Source organism: Podarcis erhardii (genome assembly GCF_964252035.2).
Source record: "Podarcis erhardii genome assembly, chromosome: 8".
Taxonomy (NCBI): domain Eukaryota; kingdom Metazoa; phylum Chordata; class Lepidosauria; order Squamata; family Lacertidae; genus Podarcis; species Podarcis erhardii.
In genome coordinates, this window is record NC_138499.1 from 19,024,978 (window position 1) to 19,047,597 (window position 22,620).

General features: G+C 39.3%; 1 protein-coding gene across 5 annotated transcripts in view; it reads left to right on the forward strand.

Annotated features, from left to right (window-relative positions):
• CSMD3 (CUB and Sushi multiple domains 3) overlaps window positions 1-22,620 on the forward strand; it is a 574,504-nt gene that overhangs the window by 360,206 nt on the left and 191,678 nt on the right. For all 5 annotated transcript variants that reach the window (XM_081873886.1, XM_081873887.1, XM_081873888.1 and 2 more), the window contains 5 exons: window positions 1,115-1,297; window positions 2,721-3,047; window positions 7,377-7,571; window positions 10,101-10,239; window positions 21,421-21,608. In XM_081873886.1, the coding sequence (XP_081730012.1) occupies window positions 1,115-1,297; window positions 2,721-3,047; window positions 7,377-7,571; window positions 10,101-10,239; window positions 21,421-21,608 (1,032 nt within the window). The remainder of the gene's footprint in view (window positions 1-1,114; window positions 1,298-2,720; window positions 3,048-7,376; window positions 7,572-10,100; window positions 10,240-21,420; window positions 21,609-22,620) is intronic.

Consider the following 22,620-nt stretch of genomic DNA (forward strand, 5'->3'; position numbering starts at 1 on the left):
CCCATTGTCTGCTTGAAATGTGACTATTTGAAATCTCCCTGGTCCCTGAATATATTTAGTTTTTGTTGTTCTAAACATAAATTGGATCACAACCGTTTGGGTTATTATCAGGCCATATTAATGCATACTTACAGACAGAACTTTATTCTGCAGCAATACCTGGTAACCATTTTTTCATCTGATAAACTTTACATGATCATGTGGACTTGGTTTTAGTGTTTCAGTGACCTTGTTTTTGGTGGAGGGGATTAAATTCTTTGTTCAGACATGAAGCTGACTAAATATCCTTCAACAAGTCTCACTCAAACAAAAGTCATTGGTTTGTTGCAAGGAAGTAAACATTGGGGTGTCATGCATTGGACATATATTCTATGCCATCCTTTGACAACGCTGTGCTCCCCAAATATTTCGGAGTATAATTTCCATCTGAGTTGATGGAAGTTGCAGTCCAAAAACATTTGGACAACACCAGGTTTACAAAGGCTGTTGTATAGCAATGGTGCATAATAGTAACTGGGTAATAAATAAGTCACAGTGCAATATATTTTAAACAATATTTTGGCCAAGGGTAATTTATATTTTCTTAGATCACTATTAATAGCCTAGTCATACTCACTCATTGAATGTGCTTGGGGGAAAAGACAGCCCATGACAGATACAGTCTATAGTGATGTGGTTTGTCTTGAGAAACCTGACACCGTATTTTGAAGTCAGTGTTAGCACCTCGTTTGAACTGAAAATTTGAGATTTTTGAAATTGACCCTGACCAAATCAAACCGATATCTATCTATGTATAGATTTAATATGCTTCAATTAATGTAACAGCACTTTCCATATGAACAATTGTTTGAAAATTGTATATACAAAAATATACTGGGAATTGGGAGTGCCTAAACCTTACTTTTTGTATAAAAGACTGAAACTTATTTCTCACATATTTGATGGTGTACCATTTAGAAATGAGAGAACTTTCATTAGCAATTCTTAGTTTATATATCAGTTTTCAGTTTCTTTCCTCACAGTCTTCCCACCACCCTTTTAGTCTTGGAGGAATGACTATTGACTATTTAATTTGCTTCTTAGGCAGTAAATTGTTTATCTGCTATTTCCACAGAGATTGAAAAAGAAAGCTGTGGGGATCCTGGAACTCCATTATATGGCATTAGAGAAGGGGATGGATTTTCCAATCGTGATGTGTTAAGGTTTGAGTGCCAGTTTGGATTTGAACTTATTGGAGAAAAATCTATTGTTTGTCAAGAAAATAACCAGTGGTCAGCAAACATACCCATCTGCATTTGTGAGTATAAACATATTTATTCCAAATATTTGAGGACAGCACATATTAATTTTTTTAAAACCCTTTTTAATTATGATATACTGTACACTTTTCCAATGCTATTAGAATTTATTTTCTAAGTGCAAAGTTTTGTTCCAATAAAAGTAAATGTTGCCTGTCTTCATCCAGAATGGTGGCTGCTGTTGGGTGCCTTCATGGTGCCATCTTGTAATTTCACACAAAAGAAGCATACTTTATATTTGCATTTTATCTTTCTTATGCTCTATTTTATAGGAATTTTTAGAAGCCTGTTACATTTCACGAAGATAGTAGTGGCTGAATTGCAATCAAGGGCATTTAAATTATTTACAGATCCTTCCCCCACACCATGAATTATACATGAATATATTTTAATACATACATAATCATAGAGAGAGATATTTTGGCTGTCAAGTATTAATATTACGCAGAGCTAAATTCACCATTTATGTAATATATTGTATAGTGTATAGTTTGTATTTGTGTGTCTGTAAGAAAATACACATAAACACAAGATTATCACTCAACTATGATTATAAATTACATTAGGGTTAGTAAAATAGCAGTATTATGTATGAAATATTGTCTGAGCCAACAAGGAAAGCTGAAAACTATTTTGGTCCTACTTCATTTCCTATACTTATTTGTAAGCTACAAATTATCATGGCAACATTGAGCTTTTGACTGTTAATGTGCTCAGTGTGGAATTGTTCATTTGAACAGTTCTCTAAAGGGGAAAATAAGTAGTACCAAATGATTAAGGCCTGCTGGACATGGATAACTCATGAGACCTACTGTGATTTCAGTATAATATAACTGTTCCATTTCCCTCTTGGGTCTGCTGTTGGGAGATATTCTCACAAATTGAAAAAATAGTAGAAAATAAAATAATCAATTTGCTACAGTTATCCTTCTGTGGAAAGGGGTTTGTGCCTGAAAATGTATTCCAATGCGGGAGAAATAGTGTGGCTTGTGTACCAGGGTGGGTTGGGAGAACAGCTATCCAAATGTGCATCCATCAGAATTATCAAAAGGAAAAATTGCCTTGTTGCGTCTCTTCCCAAGTAAAGTTTATCTTGGCATTTTAAAGAATTACTTGCTAAGCAAGACATGAGCAGAAGTCGTGAATGGGTCTCATTCAGTGCAAAGGCTTCTGTAGCATCGATCTGCTATGGGAAAACTGTCCTTTATAGCTTCAATGGCTTTGGAATAACTGTGTGGCTCGGTGAGCGCATAACCTTCTGGACTTTTTATTGTTTTCATGATCAAGGTCATTTGTTCTTCCAGTGAGAAAATGAACAGATAACAGAAATTTAAGGATGAGATTGGTATGTAGATTTGGAACCGCCTGTTTAAACTAGCTTCTGATATATCTTTTTCTAATTTCTTTCCTGGCTTTTGACAGTTCCTTGCCTCTCTAATTTCACGGCGCCAATGGGAACTGTCCTTTCTCCTGACTACCCAGAGGGATATGGAAATAATTTGAACTGCATATGGACAATCATCTCAGACCCGGGGAGCCGAATTCATCTTTCCTTTAATGACTTTGACTTGGAATCTCAGTTTGATTTCCTTGCAATTAAAGATGGTGACTCTCCTGATTCTCCAATACTGGGCACATTTACTGGGGCCGAAGTGCCATCCCATCTCACTAGCAATAGTCATATTTTGCGCCTGGAATTTCAAGCTGACCACTCCATGTCAGGTCGAGGATTCAACATCACATATAACAGTGAGTAGCATTTTAATTCACAATAAAAATTTGGATGCAAACCATTTCTATGGTACATGGGTTTTTTTTTAAAAAAAAAGAATTTAGATGCTTTTTTTCACAAATGTTACTAGTCAGATGCAAAAAACAGTTCCATGAGTATGGGGAAAGAAATACTTGGACCAATATTTTTTAACCTGTTCTTCTACTCTGTCAGTGTTCCGACCCAGTAACTGATTGCATATTTTGCTTTTTTTGTGCTTTGAAAGGAGAGGTTTGCTCAAGGATCTTGCCTCACATCACTCTTGAACCAGATCTTTCTGTAGAGGAATAAGTTTATGAAGTTTATGGGTGAAGCATATAATGAATATTTCCTGATTATTTTAATTTGCTCTTCTCTGTTTCTCTGTAATGTGATTATTGTACAAAACAGAGTTGCTGCAAGATTATTAAGTGCTTAGTGTTTGGGGTGTTATTTCCGCTCCAGGGTTATGATATTTCATCTGTCCCTGATGAAGCTGGTATTTTAAGGTTTCAGTGCCTTGTAAATATGGCAAACAGGGTAGCTGTCTGCTTATATTGGCCTTTCTGAAAGAATATATGACTGCTGAGTGGTGGTTTTTTTGTTTTTTTTAAGTGAGCTTAAGCAATTAATTATAATATAGGTTTACTCCTTTGCAGAAGTGACACTGGTGGCAAGTACTGTCACTAATAAGTTGTCAAAGTGTAATTGAAGAGCATTAAAGTTAAATTAGCTGTGACGTATGTCATAGCAGCTTGTAATTTAAAACTGCTTGTTTGCCGCTAGTAATTCTCCTCCTTTTTGCTTCCCACGTTTTGCCAGGTTTATCTGATTCTAAATGTAGACTCAAATTAAGACACAGTTCTTCTCTTCCCAGGGCACTTTATAAATTAATTTTCAGTAGGCCATCTTTGTTCTCAAGTTTCATTGAAGTTTGCATCTATATATGTTTTGAATCTTTTTACTTCTGAAAAATACAGCAAAATCTTCTGGAATTTGAAATGTTTTTTTAAAGAAGATTAACAGACTGGTCCTTTGCAGTTTTGTCTAGTTGTGACTCCTCTTTTGTATAAGTAAGCATTATGCAGGATTGCATACTCAGTTGTATTTATATTCACAGCTTTCATGAAAGAGAGAGAAAGTGCAGAATACAAGGTGTATCAGTCTATATGTTAGTTAATGGAGTATATATGTACCAATGGTACTGTGACTGGATCACAATGAGGAACAGTGTGACATTGGTTTATCCTAAGCAACAGTGCTCCTGGTTGAAGACACATGATATGATTATATAATGACCTTTATTTCTGTGCTGAATTTGCAGGGAACCAACAGTGAACACATACACTGACCCAGAATAATTTATATTTCTTTAAATACACTGGCTTGATTTCAGCAGTGTCCTCCTGTTCACAGAAAAGCTTGAATCCTATGGAGCCTACACAAATGGAGTTGGGCAAGGCAACTTTTTTTTCTTTTTTTTTGGCCCGTTAGACCTTTCTCATCAGCGGTTTACACTACTTCTCATGCCCCCATGCTCCAGAGCAGATCTGTGTGTGTATATGGAGGGAGCTGTAGGATGATGAGAGACCAGAGAACTCACTTTGTCAAATGTGGTGCAGCAAGTGGCTGTTAGGGAGGGGGCCTTTTCAGTGGTGGCATCCTTTTTATTGCAATCCCCACACACACCCCACCCCAGATAGGCTTGTCTGTGTCACGGAAAGTCTACTCCAGGGGTCAGCAACCTTTTTCAGCTGTGGGCCGGTCCACCATCCCTCAGACCATGTGGTGGGCAGGACTATATTTTGAAAAAAAAATGAACAAATTCCTATGCCCCACAAATAGCCCAGAGCATTTTAAATAAAAGCATACATTCTACTCATGTAAAAAAACGCTGATTCCTGGACCGCCCATGGGCCAAATTGAGAAGGCGATTGGGCCGCATCCGGCCCCCGGGCCTTAGGTTGCCTACCCCTGGTCTATTCAATATTGATCCAGTGTAGATTCCAATGTATAGTTAGCAGAGTAGCAACGTAAACACGTTTCAGGATCCCCCCAAAATAGACCAGATGCAATTGTATTTTATCCAGGAGAGCTTTACTGCTACTGAAGGCAAATGAGCATAATGGTCACAAATCCAATACATTCAGGATTGGCACTGTCCATAAGAAATCCAGTTGCAGCAGATTTAACTTAAACTTACAATAACTTATAAGAAGTCAAAACCTTAAACTAAGCATACTATGTACAGAACACTACACCAGACAGAAAAGAGATAGAAAGAGAAAGTGTGAAGGCCAGGCTCCTTCTGGTCCTACTATTTTAGTCAACATGACCTTGACTGAAAGAGATAACAGAACTAGTTTAAACCAGCTGTGCTTGACTTCTCTGAAGGAATAACCCAAACATCATGAACCTTCTGCTTGTTTCTTTCACACAGAGAAGCTTCCAGAACCCTCTTGAATTAAGTAGACTAGGAAAGATCTCTACACATCAGATCAATACATTCTGTACTAAGAAATGCAAACTGACAGTCTGACATTGTGGGTGTTTTGGTACTGGGTCAAGACTTTTTTCTTTTTAAGAATTTTCTAGGCTTTTCCATTTTAAAATACTTTACTGCTTTTTAAAAAGTCTATCCATTAATGATGTCCCCTGTAATTATTTTTATTTCAGTTTTCAGTGATTGCTAGGTTTATTCTGTTTCAGACTTCATATTTGTATTTTTCTTCTTTTGTATTTTTTTTTAACTGTAAACAGCCTAGAGAGTCTTGGTTATTAGGTGGTATATAACTCTTATAAATAAATACTAAATATTCCATTCAGTGAACAAAACTCAGCTCATGGACCTTTGCTTTCTGAATTCTTTGTTTCCCAAATCTAGTCTCCTATGCACCCACATAAAAAAAAAAAACAAATCTAACCATACTTTTTACTCAGTAGTCAGTTGATATATTAATATGTATTTATTTGTACATTTTGCATAGTCTACATTGTGGCCATTTTTGTGTGGTGATGGTTACTTTTCTCACATTGTTTCTCCTTGGACTAGACTCCAATGCAACAATAACTTTACATTACCTTATTAATTTCTTTGCCTTGGCGCCAGAAGAATCAGAGTATGTGGACGATGGTATACAATGCAGTCTCTCCCATGTGCCTCTTCTGTCTATGGCAAATTTCCTATTAAAATCCTTATCTTGCTAGTGGTCTGACTTTTCTAAGAGACACTTTGAATTGTCGAAGGCTGAAGACAATTGCAAAAGCTTTCTTAAGCTGCCTACCATTGTTTTCTTTCTTTCCTTCTCAAGAGAGGTGAAGATGGTGCATTTTTCGGGGGAAACAGGAATAGTCACTAGTTTAAAAAAGGATGAACTCTAGCAAAGACAGATTTTTTCAACAGCTTGTTACTGCCTGCAAGCCTCTTGACTTTATCAGCGAGTGACTTTCTCTATTATGTGCTCCATCATATGAATCTGAGCACAGAGGAGCAGGAAAAAAATGTTAATAGAAGACATTTACTGAACTCTCTTTCAATAATCAAAAGGATGTGTTTCGAACCACAATGTACTGTCACAAAATGCTAACCTACTTGTAAACAATTATAGGAATAATGAGTCATACTAAGTTAATGATATATACACTGCATATATGTTTCTATCTGAACTGCCTTCAGTTTTACTGCCATATCCAAAAACTAACAGGGCAGAAGTTAAGGTGGAGACACAATTTTTGTGTTCCATTTCTTTTTTTAAAATTGTATTTTCCCTCTCACTGGAAAGAACGAGGAGGGAGACTTAGATATGCTCAGGATCATTCTAAACTTAATCTATATCATTTTTATTTGATGATATAGAAATGCAAAATACTTCCTTTCTATAGTTGCCATGCTTAGGGTTTGTCTAAACTTCGTATGTATTCCATATGTTCCAGTTACTCCATACTTTTGATATGACAGGTGCCCACTATTGGTAGTTTCCAGAAGCAATTGGAAACATTTTTGTTAAGACAATTTCCATCTGGATGAAAAGGTTATCATTTTGAATTGTTTTTAAACTGATCTTTAGTTGTTATTTTGTACTGTTTTGAAAACCATTTTGAGCTGTCCTTACGTTGTATTTGTAAATTCCTTTGAAACACCTATAAAAGGCATATATGATCATCATTCTAAAGAGATACTGACAAGGACTTTCCTTAATCTGGGAACTGGGGGCGGGGGGGAAAGTTCAGTGGAACATGTAAAGTCTGAGCTGAATAGGGCTTCCTAATGTATCTGGAAATCTGAAAGGTTTATATGTTACCCCTTTCCTCTCTGTTTCTATTTAAAGCCTTTGGACACAATGAGTGTCCGGATCCTGGTATACCAATCAATGCACGGCGCTTTGGTGACAACTTTCAATTGGGAAGTTCAATTTCTGTCATTTGTGAAGAAGGCTTTATTAAAACTCAAGGAACGGAAACAATCACTTGTGTATTGCTGGACGGGAAAGTTATGTGGAGTGGACCTATCCCTAAGTGCGGAGGTAGGATGGATATCTTGATTAAGTCCATTTAGTTTTATCATATATTTATAATTAATTATGTATATGTTGAGTTGATGGTCTATATCAGGCATCCCCAGACTTGGCCCTCCAGATGTTTTGGGACTACAACTCCCATCAGCCCTAGCTAACAGGACCAGTGGTCAGGGATGATGGGAATTGTAGTCCCAAAACATCTGGAGGGCCGAATTTGGGAATGCCTGGTCTATACGTTATGTGTGTTTGTCTCAATTATGTCTATTGTACTTGCTTCTCCCTTGCTCCTATTTATTGAAAATATGATTTACATCATTAGATGGCATCCTTCAGGTATATAGATATTTAATGTTTATGCTAAGAGTTTTTTGTCATGTAATACTTTGTTGTCAATTGTAGCAACATTTTTCAAGTCCACTCAGTGCTACTATCATAGTATGTGTGGCTTACAGGCATTCATTGTACAAGAAGCTTAATGCATGATGGACATTTTCATATGATAGCATTCCTTGTGGGTTGGAAATTTTTCCAAGTGAATTGACTTTCAGTTGTCTATCATAACAGGTAAATGTTATTATAGGGTTTTTAAAGAAATGTGTGGAAAAACATTACATTTGCTTTGTCAGAAAAAAAATCTAAAATATTGGTGATATCATATTGATATTTTAACATCTATGTCATCTTGATATTTTACCACCATGATATTTTACTTTTTAGGGTGGTGGTGCTAGTTAAACAAACATCAAAAATATTGATTCCAATAGTTGGAACATGCCAGTAATTGTACCCCTTATTTTATTTTATATAGTTTTGAAGGCAAGTATTATCAATAGCTAATCATGCTTAGCCCCCTCCTCAATATGCTCTTTTGAGGCATCATCTGGATTAAGAAGACATGTCATTAATCAGACTGTGTTCTTAGTAGTAGCTTTAATCCTCTCTCTCTTTAGGGTAATGCATTCCTTCTCTTTTGGTGTCGCACAAGTGTCCATCCTACATAGAGCGATTTCCAATTATTTTATGACATTTCTGGACATTACAGTCCTTGAGAATATTGAGAATTTCTGATGCAGTCAGCGGAAATAATCCATTTAACTTCAGCTCTGTGTTACAGAGTTCTTTCTACAAGGATACGTATTTACCTGTACTTGTTCATAAATGGACCAAATTTACCATGTATGTGGCACAAATTTCACCTATGCTTTAACTGCTACGTCTCTGATGGCACTTCAGGGGCATTAACACAAGCTAGGGCCATGAAACACATTTCATAGATAGTTTAGATACATTATCTCAGCAGTCTTTATAATGACCTGTCAAAGCAGATCATTATCACAATCTCTGTATTGAAGAAAGGCATTGAGGCTGGAAGATAATGGTTTATCTGAGGGCCAAACTGCACGCTACTTATGTATAATGATAGCTCATTGCTCCTTTTGGAATATGAAAGCCACTTCAGGAGGGGGAGACTGAAAACATGGATGGAGTAAGTAGGAGAAAGAATTAACCTTCCCATGAACTAATTCTTCCCTTTTCAAAACCACTACTTACAAATGGCTTCCTATCTCTGCAGCATTTAAAATGTGTTTGCTTTCACAAACATGCAGTTTGAATCCCATAATGGAAAAGCTACGACAGAGGGCTATTTCAGAGCAGATAAATGGTATGCAAACAAGAAAAGGCTGCTGGATCAAACTCCATGACCCCTCTAATCCAGCATCCGGTTTTCACAGTAGCCAATGATGATGATGATGATGATGATGATGATGATGATGATGATGAAGAAGAATTAAATGCATATCCAAAGATCACAGGGCAATTCACAACACAAAACTACAAAATGCCAACACAAAATACATAATAAAGCACAAACAGATGCCTGTGGGAAATCAGCAAGCAGGATTTGAGTACAAAAATATTCTCCCTTCCCGCAGCTTCCAGCCACTGACATTCAGAAGCATTGGTGCTTCTGACCACAATGGCAGAGCATATCCATCTTGACTAGTAACCATTGATAGCTTCTCTATGAATTTGTCCAATTCTATTTTAAAGTCATCCAGGTTGGTGTCCATCACTGTGGAAGTGCGTTTCATAGCTTACCTATACACTGGATGAAGCAGGTTAGGAAAAGGTTAAGTCTCTCTTCCTCCCCTCCCCCCCCCCCATTTCATTTCTCTCATTTGCCTCCTCCTGAAGTCGCTTTTAATCACCGTTATACATTATCTAAGATGTAGTGTGGTCCTCAGTGTATCTAGTGGGTTAACAGAAGAGGTGAAATTTGAACAGAGGACTTATTGGTCCGCAGGGTAGTCTCTAAGGCTGTATGCTGCACAAATAAATATGTTATTTCAGTGTTTTAGTCTGTGTCTTGTGAAAGCTCCAGATATGGACCACCAATATTCCTACAGCTACAGGGCTATTTTATACACTGACGTGCAAACACATTTGTTGTATCCTTTATTTCTGAAAACTGTGTGAAAACTGCGGCAATTTCAGCCTGACAGCAAATACAAGTCTTTGTTTTCTTCTTTTCAGCTCCCTGTGGTGGGCATTTTTCTTCTCCCAGTGGAGTTATCCTTTCTCCAGGCTGGCCTGGGTATTATAAAGACTCCTTGAATTGTGAGTGGGTGATTGAAGCTGAACCAGGACACTCTATCAAAATTACATTTGAAAGGTCTTGACAAAAGCTTTTTCTCCTTATATTTCCACTTTTTACTGATAAACTGGAGATTTTTGTTTCCACTGTCATATAAATAGAAAACTAACCTTCATTTGGCACTCACTATTTCCGCCCTTGCTTTTGTTTAATTGAGAGTCTCTTGAATCTTTGAGGGGTATTGGAATGTAAGCCTGTTTCATGCCATTGCTTCAGTTGGTTGTAGAGTCTTACTGGTGTTATCAGCAGGTTTCACCAGCTTTCGATTTCAGTTTTCCCACCACTACTATATGTCCCAGAACCATAGTGGTAGAGCAGCCTTCCCCAGCATAGATATTTCAGGTTACAACTCCCATAGCCACTGACCAATTGCCATGCTTACTGAGGCATCAGTTGCAGCTGTGTTGTCATTCTAGCCACCTTTTGCATCCTCAGCAATGTTCTGGACCCAGCATAGTAGTAGTAATAATAATAATAATAATAATAATAATAATAATAATAATAATTTATTATTTATACCCCGCCCATCTGGGTGGGCCTCCCCAGCCACTCTGGGCGGCTTCCATAGAAAGCAAAAATACAATAAAATATCACACGTTAAAAACTTCCCTGAACAGGGCTGCCTTAAGATGTCTTCTGAATGTCAGGAAGTTGTTTATCGCTTTGACATCTGCTGGAAGGGCGTTCCACAGGGCAGGCGCCACTACCGAGAAGGCCCTTTGCCTGGTTCCCTGTAGCTTTACTTCTCGCAATGAGGGAACCGTCAGAAGGCCCTCGGCGCTGGACCTCAGCGTCCGGGCAGAATGATGGGGGTGGAGACGCTCCTTCAGGTATACTGGACCGAGGCCGTTTAGGGCTTTAAAATTCAGCACCAACACTTTGAATTGTGCTTGGAAATGTACTGGGAGCCAATGTAGGTCTTTCAAGACCGGTGTTATATGGTCTCGGCGGCCGCCCCCAGTCACCAGTCTAGCTGCCACATTCTGGATTAGTTGTAGTTTCCGAGTCACCTTCAAAGGTAGCCCCACGTAGAGTGCATTGCAGTAGTCCAAGCGGGAGATAACCAGAGCATGCACCACTCTGGCAAGATAGTCCGCAGGCAGATAGGGTCTCTGCCTACGTAAACAGCTGCCCTGGACACAGATTTTACCTGTGCCTCTATGGACAGCTGTGAGTCCAAAATGACTCCAAGGCTGCGCACCTGGTCCTTCAGGGGCACAGTTACCCCATTCAGGACCAGGGAATCCTCCACACCTGCCCGCCTCCTCTCCCCCCAAAACAGCACTTCTGTCTTGTCAGGATTCAACCTCAATCTGTTAGCCACCATCCATCCTCCAACCGCCTCCAGACACTCACACAGGACCTTCACGGCCTTCACTGGTTCTGATTTAAAAGAGAGGTAGAGCTGGGTATCATCCGCATACTGATGAACACCCAGCCCAAACCTCCTGACGATCTCTCCCAGAGGCTGCATGTAAATGTTGAAAAGCATGGGGGAGAGGACAGAACCCTGAGGCACCCCACAAGTGAGAGCCCAGGGGTCTGAACACTCATCCCCCACCACCACTCTCTGAACACGGCCCAGGAGGAAGGAGCGGAACCACTGTATGACAGTGCCCCTAGCTCCCAGCCCCTCAAGACGGTCCAGAAGGATGTCATGGTCGATGGTATCAAACGCCGCTGAGAGATCCAGCAGAACTAGGAAACAGCTCTCACCTTTGTCCCTAGCCCGCCGGAGATCATCAACCAGTGCGACCAAGGCAGTTTCAGTCCCATGATGAGGCCTGAATCCCGACTGGAAGGGATCCAAATGGTCCGCCTTTTCCAGGCGTGCCTGGAGTTGTTCGGCCACCGCTCGCTCAATCACCTTGCCCAAGAATGGAAGATTTGAAACTGGGCGATAGTTGGCCATCGTGGCCGCATCTAAAGATGGTTTTTTAAGAAGCGGTTTAATAACCGCCTCTTTCAGCGGGTCTGGGAAGGCTCCCTCACGGAGGGAAGCATTCACCACCCCACGAAGCCCATCGCCCAGTCCTTCCCAGCTAGCTTTTATAAGCCAGGATGGGCAAGGATCCAGGAGACAGGTGGTTGGCTTCACTCGTCCAAGCAGTTAGTAAGTTACAGGGCATTGTGTGTGCATGTGGGGGGTGGAAGGGACATGTGTGTGCATGTGGGGGGTGGAAGGGAGGGAGGGTAGTGAGATGGTGGCTGCCACATACAAAAATTGCCAGGGAATATTTGGGGACCATTCTGTGTAGTAGCCTGTTCCATTGAGCGTCCGTTAAGGCTGCAACCAGTGGGACTGTTGTGGCGTCCAGCCCTCTTCCCTGCATCAACCTGCTTCTCCTGGCTACAGCGGAGTAACTTGTGCAGTGTGTGCCTTTGTGGAAGAATCTCAGCCATGCAGTAAAACACATGTACAGTAGCTTCTCTATTCTAAGAAGTGTTTATTGTACAGCAGCAAAACAAATCAGCCAGGAGAGAGCGAGGGCATGATGCTTCTCCTGCTGCAGCAAAACAGAAAGCAAAACAGTGACAGGACGTAACTTCCCAAGCTGTCAATCCCGTAAGCTCTGGATATCCTCACTTAGCCATTTTTTTTTGGGGGGGGGGGTGATAAAACAATCATAATTTTTCCTTTGAGAACTTTTAGCTGAGCACTAAAAGCTCAGCTAATAGCTGAGCACTGTTATGAATGAATTATGTCTGATGACCACCAATAGGGCCTTTACTGTGCCCGCTGAAGATACGGGCAGTCGTGATGCTGATGGTATTTCTTAGCAGCCAATGTAAACTCAGTAGCCAATGTAAACTCTCCCAAATGGGATATTGAGGTGGTGGAGCAGTGGCGGCAATGGATCTGCTGGATCCAAAGTTGGCCCAGTGCCACATGTGGAGCCTAATCCATGCCCCTCTGCTCCCAGAAATGCACCCGCCCAAACTCACCCCACCTCTTCTGAGATGAACAGAAGAAAGTCAACAGGACACCGGATGAATCTGTGGCCTCTCTGCTCTGATTGTTCCTTGAGCAGGGTTCCTTGAGCATTTTTAAATGTGTTGGTTTTAATTATGTTAATTCTAAAATGCTGGTAATCTATGGGCCCCTTTGGCAATAGGCATTCATTTCTGAGAATGAGATCACAGCTGTGGAGAATCAGGGCAATGAAATGAATAAATAGAGCTGCATTAAGGAATCAAGATTGTGAAACTTGTAAATTATTGATCTGCCTAACTTTTAAGACATGCTTGCATAATTACTTCATAAGAAGAAAACAGTGGTTTTTAAAAATAATATATTTCAAGCTGGAAGAGGAACAATATGTCTCTGAATAATACACCAGCTTCTTCTTCTTTATTAATTCTTTAGTAATGTACCTCATTGAAACTCCACCCCCCTCGACAAAACAGCAGGGTTACACAATCCTGTGGACATCAAAGCACAGAAAAGGCCCAAGGATGTATTTCCAAGTGAAGATGGTTCCATTTGCTAGTCTGGATTTCCACAGATCTGATTTAGAGAATGCAGTGTAAGGTTAAAAGCCAAGCACAGAACGTGACAGCAAATGTGGGGTAGAAGCAACTTCAAAAAAGAAAACTACCCTGATATTTAAGAGCAGGCATGTGTAGGAAGTGTGGCAGACAGGTGTAGTTGCCCTGGATCTCAGAAGGCAAAGCTGGCCAGAGGTCCCTGCTAGAGACCGGCTGCTTTTTTATTTTTTGTTTATAACTTTATTCTAACGAGACTCCCAAGTCAGGCCTCAGACAGGCTTTGCACGGGCCTGCTAAAGAGCATTAAATAGATGACTGAAAAGCTAAAAATAGAAGGAACCCACAAGGCCTCCAAGGGGAAGGAATGTCATAATCTCAGTGTCATCAATGAATCTTAGTGCCACAGTTAAGGGCAGGACCACAATCAGAGCCTTAGTTGCTGATTTTCCTTAAATGGCAGGCAGGCTGGTATGTGAGCATCTGGTTCGTGAGATAACCAAGCCCCAAGCCTTTTTAGGTGTTAGACGCTTAAACCAACACTTTAAATTGAGCCTGGAACCAATTTGGCAGCAACATCCCAAGAATCATTTTAGTGTAATTGAAAGACTGCTTGGTTGCGATGTCTAGCTGGCAGCTGTCATCAGCTAGCTCCTAAATCCACCTGCAGCTACACTGGTCACCTTCAACTAAAAGGAGGAATCTGTAAGTAGGACTATATCAGTTGCCAGTGCAATATAGTATGTTGCAAAGCAGTGTCAAAGGGCCCCCCATTTTGTTGTTGTTCTCATCTTCAGAACTCTACTTAATGGAAGCTAAGGCTGATTATATAGATGACGTCTTTAGACTGGGGTGTGTTTATCTGTATCTGCTATTAGGAACAAAGGAAGCAGCCTTATACCAAGTCAGGCAACTGAACCACCTGATTCCATACTGTCTATTGACTGGCTGTGACTCTTTAGCCATGTGTTTTTGTCATCTTAAGATTTCTCATCTGTGTTCTTTTTCAGTTCTCTTAGAAGTCTCTTTCTCATCCTGTCTGCCATATTTCTTTCTCCTCCTTAAAAAAGAAATTATATTTCCTCCCGTTAGATTTCATCCCTCAACTCCTCCAAAAGGGAAGAGTGACAGAAATAAGATACATTTCTAAAAAAGAAACAATGACCAACTTTTATGAAGGAACCTTGACATTGAGACTGAGACTAAGTTAACAGACTTTTATCAGTGAGACTTGCCGTGTCTCATTTCTTTCAATGGAAACAAAGATCAACAAAGTCTTGATCCAATCCATGTTTTATAAAATATGCATCAACTTTTTATATTCTAATCTAGCTTTCTGTCCTTAGTACCCATTTTTCTCTTGCATAGTGCCTATACTTTGTGAGCCTCCAGGAATTAACTGAGGGAACTTCTATATTTATTTATTTATTTATTTACTTAATTTTCTTTAAATGCTGTAAATAATAATAATATGCAGGTATAAAGTTCTAGTCCCTAACCTTGAGGAGAGCACAATATGTCCAACAGAGAACTCTCAGAATGAATAAATCCACACAAATTGTGGTTTGTCAGTATTGTATATGAAGAGACCCTTATTGAATCAGTGTTCGGACCTCCCAATATAATCTGACCTATACATCTGAACAACAATATTTCTGTACTACCTACGAATGGTCCCATCATCTAACTTCAGTTTTATGATTTGAATAGAGTCCCATAGTGTGTCTAACATGTAGGGTTTTAAATGGTAGTTTTTTTGTTCCTGGTTGCTCTTAACTCATCACTTTGTTTTGCCTTCTACAGGAAAGAGACAGAGCTGACAGTACAGGTTAGCTACTCAGGCACAGGTCCTTCTTGATCAGCCTTCCTTAACCTGGTTCTCTCTAGATGTTTCAAAATACAACTCCATCAGCCCCAGCCAACATTTTCAGTGCCCAGGGATGATAGGAGTCATAGCCCAAGACATCTGGAGGGTACTAGGTTGGGGAAGCCTGTTCTCAATAATCTTCCACACCAATCATTTCCTTTAGAGACTTCCATTCTCAAACACTGCCACTCCTGCCAGAAACTCAGTTAAGGCAGCTGTTTTGTTAATCTGTTTAGTATTAAGTGGCTCTAAACTATTGTAGGCCTATCACTGTCTCTGATGTTAAGTAATTGGCTGAATTATCCAGATTAGCTGAGCTCTGAAAGCTTGCTAAGTAAGGGCTGATTTGCATTTTCATTAGTTTTCAGAACCTCCTTTCGGGTGGCATGAATCACACTTCTGATTCTCTTTCCGATCTATCATTCAAAATGAGGGCTCATGGAGCAAAACCTCAATGAGATTTGTAAACTCTGCAGGTCCAGGTCATGCTTATTCCCTCTGGTATGCCAGCAATAGCAATGACTAGATCTGTTGAATGCTGCAAACCCTCTTTGAGTCTGATTGGAAACAATAGCAAGTGAGAGAAAAAAGAATTAGCACTTTTTATCTTAATGTGATGTTGAAGACTAATTGTTACAGCATAAATGCAAGCAGTTAATCATCTCGTTGCTAAGTACTGCACCACACTAATGAGCTTAGACCTTGCACATCATATCGTTAATTTAAGTTATTTCCCAGTTTATATTTCAAATATGCTTATAGCTTGACTTCCTTCAGATATTTCCCTGTTGCTTGGAAACTGAATATTGCCTACTCATGGGAAGAAAATAAAATGGGCCTTATATTTCTCTATAATTAGTGAATAGTTAGCTCCCACACAAATTTCACAAATTGCACTCAAACAATTACCAGGTGTTAACGATTTGGTTGTAACCACTTTATGAATGGGTTATTTATGTAGTCCTGCCAAGTAGTAAGCATAATCTTACCAGATGGACATGTGTGGTAATGTCTGTAGTAAACTTCTTGTCTTTACCCATCCCTTGATTGATTATTCTGGGAGGAATTCAATGTAGTGCTGGACCAATCATTCCATCAACTCAAGCATTTCAGCTTGCCAGATGGAATGACCCTCCCTATCCTTTTGTTGTTCTGGGGCTTCTCCTGACTGCACCAGAGCCACTTTGGGTTTCTGTCAACAGCACTATGGGAGAGAAGAGTGCAGAAAGCCCAACTGTATTAGTGGAAGTCCTTGTACAGGTATTAGTGGTAGTCCCTGTGGAGACTTCCATTAGTGAGACTAATTAGTTGAATCTGATCCTATCATTTTAGCTATGTTGTTCATTGATTTGCTTGTTTCCAGGAAAGGGTTCACTCTTTAATCCTGAACCATTTAGTAATTTACCACAGTTAGCTTGGCAAAAACAAGTCATTCTCTCTCAGTGGTCTGTAAACCAGGTACAGACTTCAATCCTCTACACACACTTAGCAGGGACCACTACAGTGATGCAACCACACTTGCTTTCATCTGGTTTTTTTTGTTGCTGCGCTTCAAAGGTGTTTAGGGTGGAAACAGTAAATAAGACATAATATTATGCATGATGTGGCGAAAGTGATAGAATTAAGCTTTTCTCTCTCTCATAATACTCGAGCATGCATCATCTGGTGAACCTAATTGTGGGAGATTCAGGACAGAGAAAGGGAAGGTCTTCTTTGCAGGGCACTTAGTTTAACTGTGGGTTTCGCTTGCACAAGAAGTTGTGATGATCATCAGCTTAAACAGCTCTGAAAGTGGATTGTGCAAAGCCATGACCATAGCATGACTCCAAATGTCAGTTGATGGGGGAATAACAGAGGGAAGAAGGTTATTGCCCTTATGGAGACTGAACTAGATCAGCTTTTGGTCTCACCTAGCCAAGCTTTTCTTATGTTCTTTGCTTGTTTGTTATGACACACTGGCATTTACTTAGCATAATGCCCTGAAGATAACAACAACAACAACAACAACAACAACAACAACAACAACAACAACAACAATTTATTATTTATACCCCACCCATCTGGCTGGCTTTCTCCAGCCACTCTGGGTGGCTTCCAATGAAATATTAAAACACAACAGTCTATTAAACATCAAAAGCTTCTCTAAATAGAGCTGCCTAGAGATGTCTTCTAAAAATCTGGTAGTTGCTCTCTTTGACATCTGGTGGGAGGGCATTCCACAGGGCAGGTGCCACTACTGAGAAGGCCCTCTGCCTGGTTCCCTGTAACTTGGCTTCTTGCAGCAAGGGAACCACCAGAAGGCCCCTGGTGCTGGACCTCAGTGTCCGGGCAGAACGATGGGGGTGGAGATGCTCGTTCAGGTATACTGGACCAAGGCTGTTTGGGCTTTAAAGGTCAGCACCAACAATTTGAACTGTGCCCGGAAACGTACTGGGAGCCAATGTATATGATAAAGATTGCTCAAAGATAATCATTCATCAGAAGACTAAGGAACAAATTGTCAGTCCAGCTAGGACATATGAGAGAGTATATATGCTTGGGAAGCACCCATTGTTCATGTAGTTATTTCCTTTGATAAATGGTTTCTGCTTAAGAAGTTCAGAACAGCATGACACTGTGTGTTATACAGTAGGATTGAATCTGCATCGAATGTGAACTGTTCCTTGAAGTACAGAACATGAAACTTGTGCAAACCCTTGATCTCAGGATCACTTCTTATATTGCATTTTTGTGCAAACAGATGGGATTTTTCTGCATCAATATGTGCTTATTTTGTATAATGGAAGTGCATTCTGTTTTTGTAAAAAAAAGTATCTGACATATGTTAAGGAGGCTGCCCCCATCTAAAGCAACTGCATTGACTAGACCACTAATTTAATGTGAACGACATATATTTTTATATGCAGAGTTGTAATTCAGAGTGGTAATATTAGTAAAACATGAAAAGTATGTTATTCTTCTGTAGCAGTGTTGTATTCCTTCCAGAAAGAAGAAATATACAGTGGTATGCCTTTTACTGAGCAAACACAAGTATTCCTATGTCTTTCCCACCCCAGGGGACTGGGGAGGGAAGACTCCTGAGCTTGCTTTCAGATAGATAAACCTTGCTGATTTGATGGCAATGATAGTGGCCTTTGGTGGAAAATAATAATTAAAATGTTGCTTTGTTTGGGGAGAAGGTGGGAAATGGATGGAATCAGGTGATTTCTAAAGATGTAGCATCATCTTAAAATATTGCCGCACAGTTTTTAATAACATGCATATATGGTTGACACTATGGCTGTGTTGTAAACCACTAAAAGCTGTGGCTGGTTTCAAATGGAAATGGGTGTTTTTTATCCCCTCTGGTCACACAAGAGGACCAAGAGGAAAGCTTGGGAAGGAAGACCATGCATATAATGCTAAGCTATGGTTTAGTGTTATTTCAAAGCAATGTCTAGGTGGGTCCAATGCGGGTGTACAGTTTCACCATGTTTCCAGTTATACAGTGAAACCATGGTTAAGCTCTGCACTAGAGGCTCTGTATGTGGTGACACTAGGAGAAACCTGCCTTCCACCTGGAAATTGACAGTTTGGATGATGCTGTTGATGATGATTTTATATATTATTGATTTTGTACCCTCAGAAACTGCATTTTCCTAATGCAGATAATCATGTAATTATAATAAATTCAAACCGTGCCTTGCAAATCTATTTTAAAGAATGGTTTCACAAAATAACTTGTAGTCACTTCTTAATCATTAGAAGTAATGCTTAATCATGTTTAAGAAAAACAAGCCATTTTAACTACTGCCTGGTTAGTGTTCCTTACATGTCTTTTTTAAAAAGTAAGATGAGTGAGTTGGACTTAAGGGATTCAAGATGGTGCATTTTTTTCCTACTCCACAACATGTAGAGTTACAAAATAAGCCACCATTTTGAATTTGGAGATATTACAGAAGCTTCCCATTGTTAACTTGGGCATCACTGGGGAAACCAGTGATGGCTGGGGAAACCCAGACTGGGGAAACCAGAGTGGCTGGGGAAACCCAGCCAGATAGGCGGGGTATAAATAACAAATTATTATTATTATCACTTGGTGAATAACAAGTTTGCACTTTTATCACAAAGTGCATTTTTCTTTTTGTTAGCCTATTGTGTTCCAAGTTTTGTTTCTAAACTGGAAAAAGCATTTTCCATTCTGAAAATAGCCCGCCATTTTGTTGTTCAAGACACAATTGCATTAGGACTTGCAAGCTGCTCTAGTTTCCTGTAAATTTATGATCAGTGTTCAATCTTTTGCTTTTGAAACCAAGTAAAACTCAATCTTGCTTTTGAACACAATGAATGAGTGGTCAGAAGGGATTGTTTTATCAAGACTTTATAGTGTTAATTAATACATAATTTTTAGAATTGTGAGCTTTGGGCTACATTATTATGATCAGTGGTTTTGATAATGAATCAGATGTTTTCCAATATCTAAAACATATGGAAATAAGAAGGACTTCCAAGAATAGAACGACTTTTTTAAAAGAAATTATTTCTAATGGAAGTGACATCTTTGAATATATGCCTTGCCGCTTTCCCCCTTCCTTCAGGAACTTAAATTAATATTTCTTTCAGGTTTATTTTGTAAGTGATCCAGTACAAAAGTCATAAGGTTACTGTATATTGTGCTTTGACTGAAACAATGACTGTTCAAACATGGGTATTTACCAAGATGCTTCTCTATATCTTCATAACAAAAATAAATAAATCATTTTATGCCAATTCTGGTGGTATTAATGGAAGTAGAAGTGAGCAAGTAGTGCAAGGATTGCAGCATTAAAGATGTGCTGAGTTTTTATTGTCACTTAAATGAGGATGGATTGAAAAATGCAAGTATTTGGTGCACATTTTAAAAATTTAGGGCTAACTTTTGTATGCTGCTTGCTTCTGCTTTGGCAACTGTACAAGAAAAGCTCTTCAGGGGACCAGGCTTAGCAGAGGAACCACAGGTTGCAAAACCTTATATGAGCTATGGGAGATCAGTGTAATAAAATATGATTTTGCATAGTTAATGTCCTTGCAATATCATGGATAGAGACAATGACACAAATATTGAGGACACACCTGTAAGAAATAGCAAATTAGCAATCTGTATATTCAGATACAATTTAAAGAGGGGCCATTTGCTCCACCACTGAGCATATGATATATCTGTTTAATCTGTAAATAAATAACTAATCATAAATAAACCTTTTCCCGGTTTAACATCTTGAACAACTTCGGAAATGTAGAAAGCCCTTTGCTCAGAGAGCAGTGGTAGAACTGATATGTTCCTTTCCTACACACACCCCTCTAAAAAAAAGTTCAGAAAAGCCCATTCACAGTAGAAGTGAAAGTGACAAGGAGCTGAACTAAAGCATCTGATGGGGTGTTTCATAAATTGGGGAGGAATATTGTTAGTTCCCCTCTCCCCAAGGCTTTGTGCATTATTCATTCTCTGCTGTGATAGTTGTAAAGAGCAGCGGTAAAACTGACAACTGAGCCCTGTCAGTATAGAAGTTAAACTGAGAAGTCCCTTTGTCGGGGCATTTAGGGATGCATATGTGCAAAACGGTTGGTATCTTTGATATCTGAGTCACCTCCAGAGTTACTGTGGATAACTGATACAGTGTGATGGAACATCATAAAATTCAATGGAAATAAAAGGACAAGGTTCACACATTCTTTGCACTTAGGGAGTTTAATTTGAATAAGGATTTGATTACAAAATGCATGCTTCATCTAAATATTATATGTAGCCTATCAATTTTAACAGTGTTTCATTTGTATGATCTTTGGGTATATTTTACGTCTATCTTATGTGTGTTTCTCCAACATAGATTCCAGACAGAACTCAATTACGATGTTCTGGAAGTGCACGATGGACCAAATCTTCTCTCACCACTTCTAGGATCTTACAATGGTACACAGGTCCCCCAATTTCTGTTCAGTAGTACCAATTTCATTTACCTTCTGTTTACAACAGACAACAGTCGTTCTAACAATGGATTCAAAATCCACTATGAAAGTAAGTAGCTTTTGCTTTCCTTAGTATCTAAGGTTATTTTGTAGCATCAGACTTGTTTATTTTGTGTATGTGCATGCTTGCACGAACACACATTTCATACATTTTTCTTCTTTCTCTATGTGTATATCTGTTGTGTGTCAACAGCTGTATGGATTAACATAGCACCCATTTATCGGTGCTAATGAAAAAGAACACATCAATCAGTTTTGGTTTCTCTTAGTTTCTCATTTTTTCCCCAGTCTTAAATTCATTTCTGCATCAGTTTGAATTTCTAAAAAAAACTATTCATGAAAATTCACCAGCATTTTATTGCAAATTATTCTGGAATAGCTTTTGTAACACCTGCAAATGGCCCAAATTTGCTAAGACTTTTAAATGAATAGTGCTATAAGGGAAAGTTAACATGGGTTGCTCAGAACTTGAGAAACCAGTGTGACATTGGATTTGGTTCACTGATGTCATATTCTAGTTAAGTTATTGAGCAGCCCCACATAATTAGAAGTTTGGGCAATTCTTTAGGTAGCTGATGGGCTTCCCATCAAAACAGAGTGCCCAGGTTTTATGGAAAACAGTTGTTGATTTAATTTGGATTTATTCTCAACAGGTGTGAGATTAATTGACAAGATTTATAGGAAGCAGTTCCCAGAACTGAATTACTTCACTTGTGCAGTCTGTGGCTTTTGTGTGCTTCCATGAGTTGGTTTTTTATGTCAGCATAGTGCTCTTTTCTTTCTTTCTTTCTTTCTTTCTTTCTTTCTTTCTTTCTTTCTTTCTTTCTCCCTCCCTCCCTCCCTCCCTCCCTCCCTCCCTCCCTCCCTCCCTCCCTCCCTCTTAGCCATCCCTTCATATCCAGATTTATGCTACAGATAGGTAGCCGTGTTGGTCTGCCATGGTCAAAACAAAATAAAAAAATTCCTTCCAGTAGCACCTTAAAGACCAACTGAGTTAGTTCTAGGTATGAGCTTTCGTGTGCATGCACACTTCTTCAGATACACTGAATTTATGCTCTCAC